The following is a 15,599-nucleotide window of genomic DNA, read 5'->3' on the forward strand; positions in this document are numbered from 1 at the left end:
GCCAGGGCTAACATATCTCTAGTTTTTCATTACAAGCAAGATTCTTGAGTGTGTGCATCATTCTGTAGTTGAAAACAGGAATCATAAACTTTTCCTATATGTTCTACCTCCTAGCCTTGCATGTCCCATGTCCTTCTTTTCTCTTTCCTGGCTGGTAGCAACACCCTTTGCAAATGTGCTCATGTGAGAATCCTGAATTGGGAAGGATATATGGCAGGTGGATGGGGAAACTCTCACTTAACCTTCATATCTGATGAATCACTAATTTTACTGGTTCCACCCCAATATCCCCATCTCCTTCCTCTTCTCACCACCCCTCCCATGAGCACATGTCATCTCTCACCTGATTGGTATCTCCTAATTTGCCTCCTTTCCCCAGTAGCTCTCCCTTTCAAATCGGCCTCCCCGTTAGATATCAAGTCACTTTTCTATACTGCAAATATGAGTGTATCACTACCCTACTTAAAACTCCCTAGGATATATCCGAATAGGCGAATCTATGGAGACGGAAAGCAGATTAGTGGTTGCCAGGGGCTGTGAGGGGGAGAGGTGTGGGAAGCGATGACTAACGTGTATGGGTTTCCTTTAGGGTGATGAAAACATTCTGCAACCAGATAGTGGCAGTTGCACAGCATTGTGAAGGCACTAAATGCTATGGAATTGTGCACTTTAAAATGGTTAAAATGGTTAATTTTAAGTGTATTTTACCACCATAAAAAAAAAACAAACACAACCCTATAGGATAGATAGGATAAGGTCCAAGCAACCCAGCATGTCACCTGGGGCATCACTTGGTCCCAGTAGTGTTTGTCCGTTCGTCCCTCCCTTCTGTTTCCTTCCACTCCTTCATGAATGGAACCACTTACGCAGGCTGCTGCGCATGCGCGCCGTCTCACGCCCCCTGCATTTGCGCGTGCGGTTTGCTCTGTCCGCAAAGCACCCCTCCGCCCCACCCCGTCCTCCACCGTCTGCCCAGTGGTCTCCTCCAAGTCTCCCCTGACACATCTGCAGCAACCCGCCCAGTGTGGATTCCCCTCTATATTCTATCCTCTAAGAAGGCACAACTGGGAAACCTTTACTGCCAGGTCTGGGTCTCTGGTTCCAGGGAGAATTGTATCATTTGCTAAAAAAAAATAAAGTGGAACGAAGCTTTAAAGTGTTTGTATAACCCTGTTTAAATTCATGACACATTTGTGACCCCCCCCCCCGGAACATCTGGACCATCTGGAACGCATGAGTTGATAGGCTTCAGCTCCAGCGTGGAGACACCCAAAATATACAGTTTCTATCCAGGGAGCTTTGAGATTAATCTTGTCCCATTTAAAATATGTAATCACAGCCCCGCTACATTTTGTTACACACCTCTGAAAGCTGCCGAGTGGTTTGTGGCCTAGATTTGTGAATAGTGAGTGGCGTGGCTGTAAACAACGGAGTGGCTGATTTTTCAGCACTCATAATTTCACTTGTGAGGTTAGCATTGGTAGAACGCTTTATTTAGGTGAATCTGCTTGAGAATACACTTTGGGAGTTTTGTGCCACGTGAAATAACCTTTGTTCCTTAACAAGCTTTTCTTTCCGATCTTAATGACACCATTTACGACGTCACTGGGTCATTACACATGGCAGCTCCGAAATTGGACTAGGGTCAGGTAGGTCACTGAGAATAAGAATGAGAACACCTGACCCCTTCAGCTGTCCTTCACCAGGTGCTACTGGGGACAGGGAAGGCTCCCGTGAGTGTGTGTATGCGTGTAAGTATCGGGAGCTCCCACGGCCAGGAAGTGAGGTCAGGAGTGGGTGTTAAGTTTCTACTGCTCTTCTCCCTTGCTGTGAATAGAGAATTCCCTCGTTTGCTGCAGAATAGAAAAACTTCTGAACAGTGGTTCTCAGCAAGAAGTTGGACCAACAGTAGTAGCATCACTTTGGAATTGTTAGATATGCAAATCCTTAGGACCCCCACTCTGGACCTTCAGAATTGCAAAGTCTGGAGTTGGGGGCCCATGATCTGTTTTAACAAGACCAGGTATTTTTATGCACACTCAAGTTCGAGGACCACTGTTTCAAACAGCTCGTTTAAGCCAGGATTTTTTTATGGGAATGTTCTAGGGTAGTTAGGTTGATACAGACATTTTGATTCTAGATGTTCAATATGGATCATTGTTGCAAGAATAATGAGAATGGCTAATATTTATTCAATACCATCCCAGGCCAGGCACTGTGCCAAGTGTTCCAGGGACATTATTCCATTAAATCCTCACACGACTCACAACTACCAGAAGAGATAATACTTCTTTCCCAATTGTACAATAAAGGCGATTGAGGCTCAGGGAGGTTGAATTACTTGCCCAAGGGCACACGACTTGCTGTGCCTCTCTCTTCTCATCCCCCTGTGCACTGACTCCAGCCCAGGCTGCAAAGCACTGTGCTGCCCTTCCTTAGCTGCAGCTCTCATCCTGGAGGCAGGATGACCTTTAGCTCTCAGGTATTCGATTTATTGCTGTTCCGGACCATTGCTGCCAAACTCATTTCCAGTTGAAGCAGCTGGGTTTTGTCACACACGTGACTTCGTTAAGTGTCCTCAGCTGAGCTGAAGCTGCACAGACATCACTCATCAGATTCCTGCCAAGGCTGGAGATTTGGATGAGAATCTGCGGGAAGAAAATTCTAGCCTGGGATTGTGGTTTTCCTCTAGGGTCACATGAAGGGGCTCTTGTCACATACATGTTTACCTTCAGTCTGTGACAAAAAGTGGGACATGTTAGGTTTCCAGTTGCAAGCATGGCCACAAATGGTAGATGAGCTCTGTTGTCATTGCAACAAAAGACAAATGACCACTGACCAAGTGTTGCATGGCACAGAAGTTTCCATTGGTATGTGAAAGGGCTACATCCAATTCCACATTTGCAAATGGTGATCTGCCTCCCTCACCTACCTCAGGGGGCTGTTGAGAAGGGGGTCAAAATGTTCTAAGATTAAGATGCAAAGTTCAGCTCAAAGGCAAGGAATTATTGTGCAAGTACTAGGATTTGATTAAAAACTAGGATTTGGTGTTTGTATCAGATGTCAGGGTTCTAGCTATTATAGTTATCTCACAATTTTGTGACTTAAACAAACCACCAAATAGTTCCAAATAACTCCATCTCCTCAGTGCTGACATGAATGGTGGTGCTCCCTGTGGTTGTTCAGTGCACAACTTGTACAGCTGTGAGCTGAAAGATAAAAGTTATCTAATAATGTTGATTCTATTTACCTCACGGCAAGGTTGTAAGATGGTGGGTGTTGGGAGGTGGTGGGGGAGATTGTTTAATATAATAAATGCACTGTGCAAATACACGTTTTTCCTGCCTCACTTCCCTTCAGATTGAGAAAGGTAAAAGAATCCAGCCTCTTAAGAAAGGCCTTGTGAAGGTTATTTATTTATTTTTTTTTAATTTTTAGTAGAGACAGTGTATTCCTATTGCCCAGGCTGGTCTCAAACTGCTGGCCTCAAGTGATCCTCCTGCCACAGCCACCCAAAGCACTGGGGTTACAGGCATGAGCCACAGTGCCTGGCTGTAGAGGGGATTTTTAATTGCTGATTGTGATTCAGCAGCTATAAGTTACTGAACGTGATCCCTTAATTGCACGTTTACTTTTCTCGTCCACTAGTAACTCCTGTCCGTTCTCCATATATGCCAGCAGGACAGCTCAGGCCACACTGACCCCTCCTGCGTGTGGCCTCCCAACACTCTGTGTCGGTCCTTGCCCTTTTGGCGTTGAATCATGAAGGCCTCCTCTTTCCCTCTACTTGGAATACTTGCTGACAGTAGGGGCTTAATGAGTACAGAGACCACTCCCCTTTTTGTCTGTGCAGACCCTAGCTCAAGGTGGGCCCTCGTGTCGATTTGAACTCATCTGAACTAGAGATGTTTTAAGAGTGCTTTATACAAACAGTGAAACTATGGTGACAGTAAAAGGATCAGTGGTTTCCAGGGGTTGGGGGTAGGGTGGAAACAGGATTTTTAGAGCAGTGAAAGAATTCTGTGCTGTGTGAATGTATAATGCCAGATACATGTCATTGTACATTTGTCCAATCTCCTAAAATGTACAACTCCAAGAGTGAATCCCAATGTAAACTATGGTCTTTGGGTGACTATGGTGTGCCAATATAGACTCATCAGTTGTAACCACTCTGATGATGGATGACAATAATGGGAAGGCTGTACGTGTGTGGGGACAGGGACTATATGGGAACTCTCTGTACCCTCCTCTCAATTTGCTGTGAAACCGAAACTGCTCTAAAAAATAAGATCCATGTTTTTTTTTAAAAAAAAAAAAAGTTAAAAGACAATCCAATGCAACATGTGGAGTTTATTTGAATATTATTCAGACATATATTATTATATTAAATATATATATGGAAAAAAAAAGTGCTTTATACAACCGGATAAGAGCTCAGGTTATCCAGGTGTATACATTTGTCAAAACTGGTGAGTCTACATTTAAGACTAGTGCCTGTCATTATATCATAACTTTACTCAAAAGAAGAAAATCTATAGACATATATTGAATTCTGATTAATAATATGATGCTGAAGTACTTGGGGGCAGTGTACTACTGTCCTCATTTTACTTTGAAATGTGTCAAAAAGATATGATGGATTAAGGTGAAGGGAATGTTAGTGAGAGAATCTAAATGGTGAGTACATGAATTTTTTAAAAATTTGCTGTATGTTTGAAAATGTTTCATAATACTGCTGAATTATGGGGGAAAAGGATGTTCTAACTCTATGCTGCTCAAAATATGACCTTCTTTTATTTCAGGTGTCAAGGTATTGTTTTGTTTTGGGGTTTTTTTGAGAATCAAAAAACAACAGGTGTTTTTGGTTTTTTGAGAATCAAAATTTCCCTTTTATTACTGATAAAGGCTAGGATGGAAGGTATTGCTTAATGTGAGGGTGGATGGGGCTCACTGACTGAAGGGTAGAATTAGGAAGACACTCCACCTAGCTGCAGGCCAACCTCAGGGAGCTAACAGGCGAGACTTTTGGAGCAGTACTCACTCCCAAGAGGAAAAGAGGAGAAAGGAGCAGGCAGATCACTCCTCACAAGGAGTAATTTTCAAGTTTTATACACATGAAAGATTAACACAACTTTGCATAAAATTAATTAACTATACAATTTTAAAACTTTCCTACCTTAACATCCTCATTATTAAAGCTATCGACAGCAAGGTAGTGTATCCAAAGGCATGGATTTAAATATAACCTAGTCAGAATTAAAATTTTTCATGTATTTAGAATATCCATTTCTCTACATTTCAATTCTTCCATTTTTTTTCCTTTAAGGTAATTATTCGAGGTGGAGGACACATTTTACCCTACGACCAGCCTCTGAGATCTTTTGACATGATTAATCGATTCATTTATGGAAAAGGATGGGATCCCTATAGTTGATAAACTACGTTCCTAAAAGAGAACATCAGAGGTTTTAATCCTTGAAAAGAAAAATTTAAAAACAGAAAATGTCATATAAACAAGAAAATTATCTTTTTATATCTGCAAGCTGTTTGGCATCAATAAAAATTATCCTTGAAACAAGTGGGCTTTTATTTTGATGGAAATGGTTTATTTCAAAATTAGCATGATGACATGAGTAAGAATTACATGATTTTTACTTAAAGAATGAAAGGAATGGATTCTGTGACACTACTTCACAGAAAGAGACAGATAAATGAAATTTAGGAGTCTTGAATGGGAATTTTTAATTCTTCCTATGAGTAAGTGAAAACTGCAGTAAATGAATAAAGATGTAGCAACATCTTTTTCTGTAAATTCTATGCATGCAAAGGTGTTTGGTAAATATTATTGGATAAGAATAACTCAATTATCACCCCAAAGACAGGGATGGAGTTATAGTTGTGGGGAAGAGAGTTTCAAATGTTTAAAGTCCTAGCATGGAAGAATTATTTGAAATAGAAATATCTCATATACAAATAATTCATGACAAGCAAAGGATCTTATTCAGAGAACATACTTAATCTTTGCCATTTCATTTCTTTTCTTTTCTTTTTCTGAGGTTGTTAGTTCATCTGAGGCGTAGACACTTATGGAATGTGGCCAGCCTGCAGGCCACATTAGTTATAAGTGCCATTTTTAATGTGAGTTTTAAATTCTACTTCTTTAAATTCTACTTCTTTTCCCCAAATAAAGAACAACCTAATTTTGTATAATTGTTGGAATAGCAAAAAAATTAAGCTGGCATCCAAATATATACATTTACAAATATACATACGTTAGCAATTTTCCAACTAAAATGTCACATCTTGCCTATTTATGCATCATGTGTTCACATCTCTTTGAAATTCTACATGTTTGGCTTTTTCTACATCACTTCCCTCTCATATTACCAATCTATGAATTGGCTCACTGGAGAACTAAATTTAAAAAAATTAAAGCCTGTTCTTGCTGCAAATATTTTATTGAGTTTGTTTTTCAATTTCTCATTTTGTGCTTGATTTAATTCAGGTTTGTGATCTTTTTTTTTTCTTAAGACATATTGTTCATTGTGCCCATGTACTAGGAGTCATCACATCAAACATTCTGATCAAAAGCAAATTTTAATTATTGCAGAGAATAAACTGAGGTGTAGGAGGGTACAAGAAGGTTTTCATGTAGCCCCATCTGCAAGTTAAATTAGCTGCCTTTGATCCCATAAATATGTACTGGAAAGGGCACTGAATGAGGGGCACCGGGAAGCCTGGGGTTTAGTCTCACATGGGTCACACATGCACTGGATGTTTTTGGAGAAGTTATTTCATCGTACTAGCTTCCCAAAGACTCAAAGAAGGTAACCAGAAGAGGAGATTTCTGAGGTTCCCTCCAGTTCACACATCACTGGGGTAGTACCTATTTATGAGGGTACTATTGAGATGACACAGTCAACCTTCATTATTTGTGGATTTCATACTTGCAAATGCAGCCTACTTGCTAAGAATGTATTTATAACCCCCAAATTAATACCCATTGTTTTTTCCCGGTCATGCATACAGTAGCAAAAAATTTGAGTTGCCCAACATACATGTTCTCAGCTGAGGTTGATAAAGGTGACCCTCTGCCTTCTTGTTTTAGCTCTCATACTAAACAAGTGTCCAATCTAAGTCTGTTTAGTGCCACGTTTTCTGCACTTTTGTGCTTTTTGTGGCTTACTTTGCTATTTAAAATGCCCCTAAGCATAGTGCTGAAGTACTGTCTAGTGTTCCTAAGTGTAAGCAGGCTTTGATGTGACTTACAGAGAAAATACAAGGGTTAGGTAAGCTTTGTTCAGGCATGAGTTATAGTGCTGTTGGCCCTGAGTTCAATGTTTATGAGCCAGTAATATCTATTTTAGAAGGGAACTAAGAAACACATATAAAACAAAGTTATGTATTGATCGGTTGACAAGAATGTTGTGACCAGAGGCTTGAAGGAACCTTGTCCTGTATTCCCCTTAGGAGCAATGGTTCAGAATTTGCTAAATCCTTGTTTGCAGAGATGTTACAGATTGTAACTACAGTGAAAAAAGAGGATCAACTTTATGTATAGAGCACCTAGCCTAGGGACTGGCACAAAATAACGGCTCAATAAATGGAAATCGTAGATGTTTTCATTTTTGTCTTCTCCCTGCCCTAGGTACTAAGACAGTGGGGAGTGTTGGGGTGGGGGTGGGGACACAACTTACCAAGCAGCTTCCAGGGGCAACCCCGGCCAACTCATCTGAGGGTACAGTCCTGTGGGAACTAAATCTGGCAGGTATTTTATTTTAAAAGAAGGGCGGGAAGGGTAGTTCAGAGACTAAAGAACAACTAGTTTTTAATTTAATTGGAAAGAGTCCTTTGTGTAGAGTTGCTCTAGGAGGAGTGCATACCCTCCAATGATATTCAAGACGATCCACTGAGGTCCAAGGAGAAAATACTAGAACATCAGTATTTGTTTCATTTCAAAATGATGATGAAATTAAGCCTTACTAGTATTTAATGGTGGATTGTCACCATGCCCTCCCTCGGTCCGGACATACTGACATTACTGTGAGCAGACAGCATCCACAAAGAGAGGGAGTTGCATGGGGCAGGGGTCCACAGTAGCATCTTCTCATGCTTCTGGGTCCAGCATATTGCCAAGAATTGCAGTTGATATTCATATATAGGATGTTATCAACATGATTAATTTCATAACAGCAAAGCCTTCAAATAGTAGGATATTTAAAAAGCTTTGCAATTTGATGAGGAATGGCCAAGCAGGACTCTTGTACCAAGCTGGTTACTTCGTGGCAGTGCATTTAAAGGAATTTCAGAACCTGACACTGAATCATGGATTCTTTCTTTGACAAAAAGACAAGCATTTCAAACGTGCTGTCATTTTCTGTCATGGCAAGTGGCCATTGTTAGTATGTAACCTAGCAGATATTTTTTTTAAAGTGTAATCTGTCCTTTCAAGGTAGAAGTGAAACTTTCTCAGTGAGAAAATTAATTTGTTTTCAAAGGAAAATTGACTCCCTGGCAAGAGCATTTTGGAGACAGATGTTTAGAAATGTTTCCATCTTACTGTATGCATATTACAAAAACAACGAAACCATTAAAATGAAGGAAAATTTCAACAATTGTCTTTGCATAAAAGATAATTGGGATTGAAAAATGAATTTTGGGAATTAGTAAAGCTCATCTCATGAGGCATTTCTTCCATGTGGATCTACACATATCTCTGAAAGTGTCTTTTTTTAGCTCTGATGGCCTTTGAAACCAAGCATTAAAATAAACTGAATGCATAGCCAGAAATTTGGATTTCTATATCACAAAAGGGTAGCCCAAGATTTAAGTGATAGCATATTAAACACATTGATCCTATTACAGATAAATTAAACACATTGATCCTATTACAGATAAATACATTGATCCTATTACAGATATTAACAGTAATATTTCAGAAAGCAAAAGTATTTTTTACCATTAAAATTGAATACAATTTTTAAAACTTAAATATTTTAAATTTCATCCTTAATCTTTTACAGTTCCCACTCTGATTAAAATTTCACAATGTTAATATTCAGGAGAGTAGTGGCATGATTAGACTTTATAAATGAAGAAATAATTATATGTATCTTGGGTATGCCTTCAGCAACTTTTTGATGATAGGGTTGACAGCAAACAGGTTTGGAGGCCACTGTTTGAGACAACAGAAAGTCTAAATTTATAAGTGGCCTTAAACTTTGTACCAATTTTGTTATGTTAAAAAAAAAGCAAGGCATCTAACAATATATGATACTTTCACTTATATGAAAGAAAGAAAAGAAAGTAAGGAGGCTAGCAGTCTCTCTCTCTCTCTGGCCTGAGTTTCTACAGCTAATGACAGAGCCCTTCCTCATCTGATGACATTGATGGGTAAGTATCAATGACCCCATCTAGGGTTAGGGTTTGTATCGTCATTAACAATGGCTTTTATTTTGAAAGTGGTATAAACCACAATCATGGAAACATTTGATGGAGTATCCTCTGCTCTGGAGGCTCAAGGAGGAACTCACATAAATTTGAATTGTGATTCTCTGGAAAGGACCAAGAGCCTTCATTTAATAATTTATTTATGTGAGGGTTCCCACGTTATCTTTTCTCATGCCACCAAAAATTCGATAGATAAGGCCAGAAACCAAGGACTGAGATCTTGCAACAAGTGGTTTGACTTAAACCCTGATTTATGGAGGAAAATCTGGTTGTTCTCTTGGTTTTATCTGGTGAATAACAAGACCCCCTACTCTTACTGGTAATGATATATGGGCCATGGCTGTGTCCATTTCATGCCATTTAAGCCTCTGGGTCTAAGCTCAGAAACCGTTTCATTCATGCTGGGCCCTTGAGGGGCTGACCTCTGGTCGTGGGGACCAGCTGCAACGTTGACAGGTGGAAACCTGTTCAGCTCCACTGTCACACAGGAAGTTTGTGCCCTGGGACAAAATGCAGTTACCTGCCCAGATGTGTTCACGTTTCCTTGCATATTGTAGGGGTTATTGTTATTAAAATTCTGAAGATTTAAAAAACATTCAGAAAACAAACCCGAAAGTGATTGACTTTATTGCCCCTAAGACAACGGGCCTGGGAATTAAAAGTAGACCGTTGCGATTTATATCTGCTCAAATGCAAGGGAAGACATCTGTGCAATCAATTTAAAAGAGATTTCTGGCGACTGTGGGAGTGTGTCTCGGGGCTGTCTGCGTTTCCCTGGGCTCCACGTATGTGAGAGCAAACCTGGGTTGTGGTCGCCGCTGCTCAAATGGATTTCACAGGAAACCGAGTTGCCTCTAGCCAGATCTTCTGGGCCAATATTAATCTTTTTCTTAAATCTTTCATTTTCAAATTACAAAAGGAAGACTTGTTCATTGCAAAAAATAAATAAATAAACTTCCCCTTATCAATCCTACACACACCCGGTGGTGACCACTGATAACCCAGCCCAGGCTCAGGAAGGGTAGGCTACCTTGAGCTCGGGACCACCAAGACTGCACCCAGTGGGGGAGACACAATTAGCAAAAAACTGGGGCGCTATTACTAGAGGAAAGGGGGCCTGGATGCTGGGCAGCCAATAGCCAAAAAAACGCCCACCACGTGCAGATATCAAAGCTCAGTAGAAAGATGCAAGCCAGTCACCACATTTTGGCTTGCAGTGGGAATACACGCTGGCAATTTCCCTAATTTCCTGGTGAACATTTACAATCAAAAACTCACATGTACATCTAGTTACATTTGTAAGATACTTTACATTTTCATATAGGAATCAAAGGAAGAAGAAGGGGTGCCTGAGAGAGTTGGGAGGAAGAGGGATGTTGCGTGAAGAGAATAGAAAAACCCAATACCCTCATCAGCACCGTGAGCAGAGATAGCCCTGGATCCCCGGCCCAATTACACTCACCAGCTCGCACCAGGATGTGCCACACTAAATCTTCTAGGGGACAGGACCTGTGCCGGGTCCTAAACATACAGAGACATATCTGGCCCACTCCCCTGCCCTTGAGACCCTCTAAACAGGGGAAGGAGAAGGGAAGGGGGTGACCACTGCATAAATAACTGTAACCCCAGCGTGCTTTCATAGAGAAAAGTCCAAGGTACTTTGAGAGCAGGGAATAGGGAATGACTAGTTACTCCAAACTAAGGAGTGGAGAGGAAGGCTGGGGACCTTCCAGAAGGGCGTATCACGGGCACAGGCCTGGGCATCAGCATTGCTGTGCCAGGGACTGGTGAGGCTCTGAGCACCCCTGAATCTGCCTTCTCTCCTCTTGTTTCTATCCACCGCCCACCCCTCAACAGTTCAATTATTTTGTCGCAAAATCTGAATTCTCAAATGACTGCCCTAAACTTCTGTAATGTCAGGAGATAGAAGCACCGGCTCCCACATTAAACTGATAGGAATGCAACCCAGATGACCATGCTTTTGTTTTCCCATCTTGTCTCTGTAGAGTCAGGGAAAGATCTAGAAGGCTGTCTCCCTGTAAGTCCATCCGTCAAGTGGCCTTGGTAGTGTGTGAAATGGCATTTCCTTATTAAAATCCCCACATGCCACGTAGTGACATGCTGGAACATGCTGTCATTGACCAATTTCCCATCTCCCCTGGGAAGAGAAACGTTCTTTAAGAACATTTTGAAATGACCCCATAGTGTGACTCACTGGAGGGAAATGCTAAAGGCTTTGGGGCAAAAATAAATAAAAGTTAAAAAAAATAAAATATGTAGATTCTATCAAAAAAAGGCTTGAAGTGATGTTACCCTGAGAAATTGAAGCTGATCTCGGATGGGACAGAGGGAGTAGTGGAGAGGGATTTTGTTCACACCAATTTCAGCGTGAAATTTCACCAGAATGTAGTCTCCCTGGTAGGGCAGCGTGAGGCAGAGGAAAAGGGATCTCTACCCTGTCACAGCTCCATCAGATGAGCTCCTCTGTCCCTGAAAAATCTTAACATGTGTTAGGCTGGGGCTTCAGAACAGGTCCTTAAGAGTTCTAGTTTCTTCTGTAATGAAAAAATGTACTTTTCATCTGGCCTCATAAGTAAACCAAGCTCCAGGTCGCGTTGCTTCTAGATCACGTTCTTCCCTTGCTGGATGGCCAGAGGGAAGAGAAAGATGCACCAGCCCAGGAGGCCTGTGATTCTGAGCCCCAAGTCCAAATACGCTGTCATTCCTGATTCTCTAGTGCGATTTTTTTTTTCTCTTCTTGGGCTGGAGTAGAGTAAAAAAGAGGTGATGGAAAAGAGGTGATACTCAACTTGGAAGCATTACAAGGAAGAGAAAAAGAATTCAGCAACCCTGTTTTAGTATGATATGCTCTGTTATGAAAACTCAAACCAGGTGGTTTAAAACAACTAGTGCCAACAATTCCCATGGAGTTGCCATTTAGTACAGAAAATGCTGGCAAGGCTAAGAACGTAGGGGGAGGGTGTTATTTTCTCCCACTCTTCCCTCCATACAATCCTAGATCCCCGACCCCAGGCACCATCGAATGAAAACAAGACATCAGAGTTTAGAGAGACAGGGAAGGTGAGGGAAGCATTGGAAAAGACCAAAAGGAAGTGAATAGAGGCAAGTTCTTCTTGAACCTTCAGGGGCAACGTTTGGTGCCCACCCCAGAGAGTGAGATGAATTTTGGGGGTGTCCCTTTCTCCCCCACTCCAGGTGCAGTTGTAACAGCCACCTTTGAAGGCCCAAGTGCTGCTGCTCTTTCTCTCCCTCACATGAAGAAAAGAACTTGGCATTTGGAGTAGAGAGCAGGTGACGATGAACTTCTCTGGGGACAGAAGTTCAACACCAGAAAACACACCATGGGAGCTGGAAATGTCGGCAATGAGTAGTTGCTACTTTCCCATGTTTACTATTCTGGCATCTTGATAACTTTCTAAATGACAAATTGCTAATAAATAGCATAACAATAAGAGAAGAGAAATGTCGAGCAGAAATCGGAGAGCATAAAACTTAACACATGCCTCAAACTAGACATGCAACATAAAGGCTATATCTTCTCACACTTGCCTGTCCAGATTTCATACAACCATCATGAAAGGATTTCATATTTATTGGAGAGAAAACTTGAGGTTGCACAAGTCCACGCTTGTTCCTCAGTATTTGACACCATTTATGTTCGCTGGTGTAGCTCTTTCAACCTGTGTCCACTCTTAGGCTCCAAGGTGACACAATGCAGCTCCCCTTCATCTCAGCTACCCCTGGTCTCCTATTTTACCGAGAAACTCAGAGAGATCCAACACTGGATCCCACCCAGGGTCGGTTTGCCTTTTTCTCCACAACATACAGCTGCAGCATCACAACCCATGTTCTCTTCCTATCACAGGCAAAGTCCTGACCTCGATTCCAAGCTGCCTGCCCAGCTCCCACTGTCCTGACCGAAACCTCAGATTCAACATGACCAGCCTTGTCATCTTCCCCCCACCCAACCTCGGTTTTCCCTGGTCTGCCAAGAACTTCCTCATGCCCACAATCACCATCCTTCTCTTCTACTTCTCTTACGTTCACCCAGTGGCGAAAGTCTGTTTATTCTATTTCAGCAATATCTTCTGCGTCTCTCTTTTCTTCTTCCTTCCAGTTTCTAGAGGACTGCATAGCCTACGGAAAGGTCTCCCTGCGCTAGTCTTTCCCCAGTTCCCGCTGTTCGTTCACCCTAGACAGGGCTGCTGTTGCATTTTCTAACTCACAACTCGCATCTACTCGCTCTCGGCTCGATGACTGCAAGTGCTTACAAGTTGCCATCGAAACGCCCTGGGTTTGAAGGCCTGCCACAAAGTGACTCCAGCCTACTTCCTTCCGCTTCTTTTCCCCCTGCTCAAATGTGTCGAGTTGGATGAGATTATTTACCTTCGTGTCAATACCACCTCGCTCCTCTCTCTGCCCGCGCCTCTCTTTCTATTTACCGTGCTCTGTCACACGAAATCCTGCCTGGCCTTCAAGGCCAACGCAAAAGCGTTAAGATAAGCCTCCCTCCTCCCTGTCTCCACCCTCAGCCCCATGTAACACTCTCCTCTGTGCACCGTCCCAGTCCTGGAACATCATTCATGCCTTTTGTCAGAGTTGTTTCAAGTTTCCCCTTGGACCAGGCAGCTGACTCTGAGTCCTTGCTTTAGGGAGGGGGGCGGCAGCGGGAGTTGCAGAAGGATTCTGGGAGCATTTCTGGCTTTTTCTTTCTAAAAACTAGAGGCCCAGAGGGAGGATAGGGTTTGAGGAAGCAGAATGGCTTGGAAAAACAGGCAAGAAACGTCATACTAAAAGGGGATTTCCCTAGCTGAGAGAAGGGACTGGTTCTGCTTCCTGATGGACCCCAGAGAGGAAGAGCCCTGGAGTGTCTGGGGGGCTGGGGCCACAGGCGCTGAGGATTTCAGCCTTGCCCAAAAGCAGCAGAAGGGACAGGCACAATGTGATGACCTGCTTAGCAGAAACAGCTCTTGTCACTGCATAAGACTCTCTGAACCTCCCATGACGCTGGGGGGGGGGCTTGCGGGCAGAGGGGGGGCGGGGGGAGAAGAACTGAGATGAAATTTCCCACTGCTCCAGCAGGGTGGGAACTCAGAATTTTAAAAAATAATTATTATTGTACATATAAAGGGATACCATATTTCTTATCACTTGAATTTGGGGACACAGGTGACTCAGCTGACATCTGAGCAGGGACATCTGAAGAAGGGTGGCCAATGAATCTTGCTTGTGTTGGGGGCATTGGGGTACAGGACAGGCACTGTAGGACCAGCAGGGAGCCCAGGCCCTGAGAAGAGAATAAAGGCTCAGCCACCCTGGGGGAGGTCAGTGACATCAGAGCCATGGGTGGTGGCAGCTCATAGTGAAGACTCGAGACTTGCTCCCTCTGCTCCCCTACCCCACCCCCAGAGTGCCAAGCACACACTATGTGCTCAGGAAATAGTTATTACATAAAGGGTGGACGAAACTCGGCTATTTATGCCACACTGAGAAGTAACACATAACACATAAAAAATAAATAAATATAATAGAGCACAAAAATGACCCACAAACCCATAACCACTTTGAAACGTTCAGTATTATTTGCCTAGTCTTTTATTATTAGTAGATTCTATTTTTTCCACACTGCAGACAATACTAGGTCCTGTTTTCTTCATTTAATCACAGTGCAACTTTTACTATCACCCTTTAACTCACTGAAATTCAGTTTATCTCTAACAAGCTTCAGCAATTGGGCAAAGCAGTCATGTGGCAATTGACTCATTCAAGGGTCACAGAGGGTGGGTGCTCCATAGCCTCTGAATTTCATGAGGAAGGGGGGGGGGCCCACAGGTCACCAAACACGTTAGACCAAGACCGAGTGACAGTGGGCTGCAGGTTGCCCAGGGAACAGAACAGCATTGCTTCACAAGGCACAGGGCTTTGTCATGATTAGCAAGATGGTGGCTGTGAAATCTTCCCCTCTCTGTTTGGGGCTGAGGAATTGGAACATTTCCTGGAGAAGCATTCTGTTCCTCTCAGCCCGCTGCTTTTGCTGCTAGTGGCTGCCCCCAGCTGTTCCTAATTCTCGCTCTGGATGAATGACTCAGCTTGATTCCCAGTCTACAACTTCTGGCTTCTTAGAGGAG

The 15,599-nt window shown here is 42.6% G+C and overlaps 1 protein-coding gene across 1 annotated transcript in view; it reads left to right on the forward strand.

Moving 5' to 3' along the window:
- Positions 1-5,578, forward strand: part of CPVL (carboxypeptidase vitellogenic like) — a 135,098-nt gene extending 129,520 nt beyond the window's left edge. Inside the window, exon 13 of the mRNA XM_012735894.3 lies at positions 5,327-5,578. Coding sequence (XP_012591348.3) covers positions 5,327-5,434 — 108 coding nt within the window. The 3' untranslated portion in view covers positions 5,435-5,578. The remainder of the gene's footprint in view (positions 1-5,326) is intronic.
- Positions 5,579-15,599: the final 10,021 nt, after the last annotated feature.

This window comes from Microcebus murinus, chromosome 9 (assembly GCF_040939455.1).
Source record: "Microcebus murinus isolate Inina chromosome 9, M.murinus_Inina_mat1.0, whole genome shotgun sequence".
NCBI lineage: Eukaryota > Metazoa > Chordata > Mammalia > Primates > Cheirogaleidae > Microcebus > Microcebus murinus.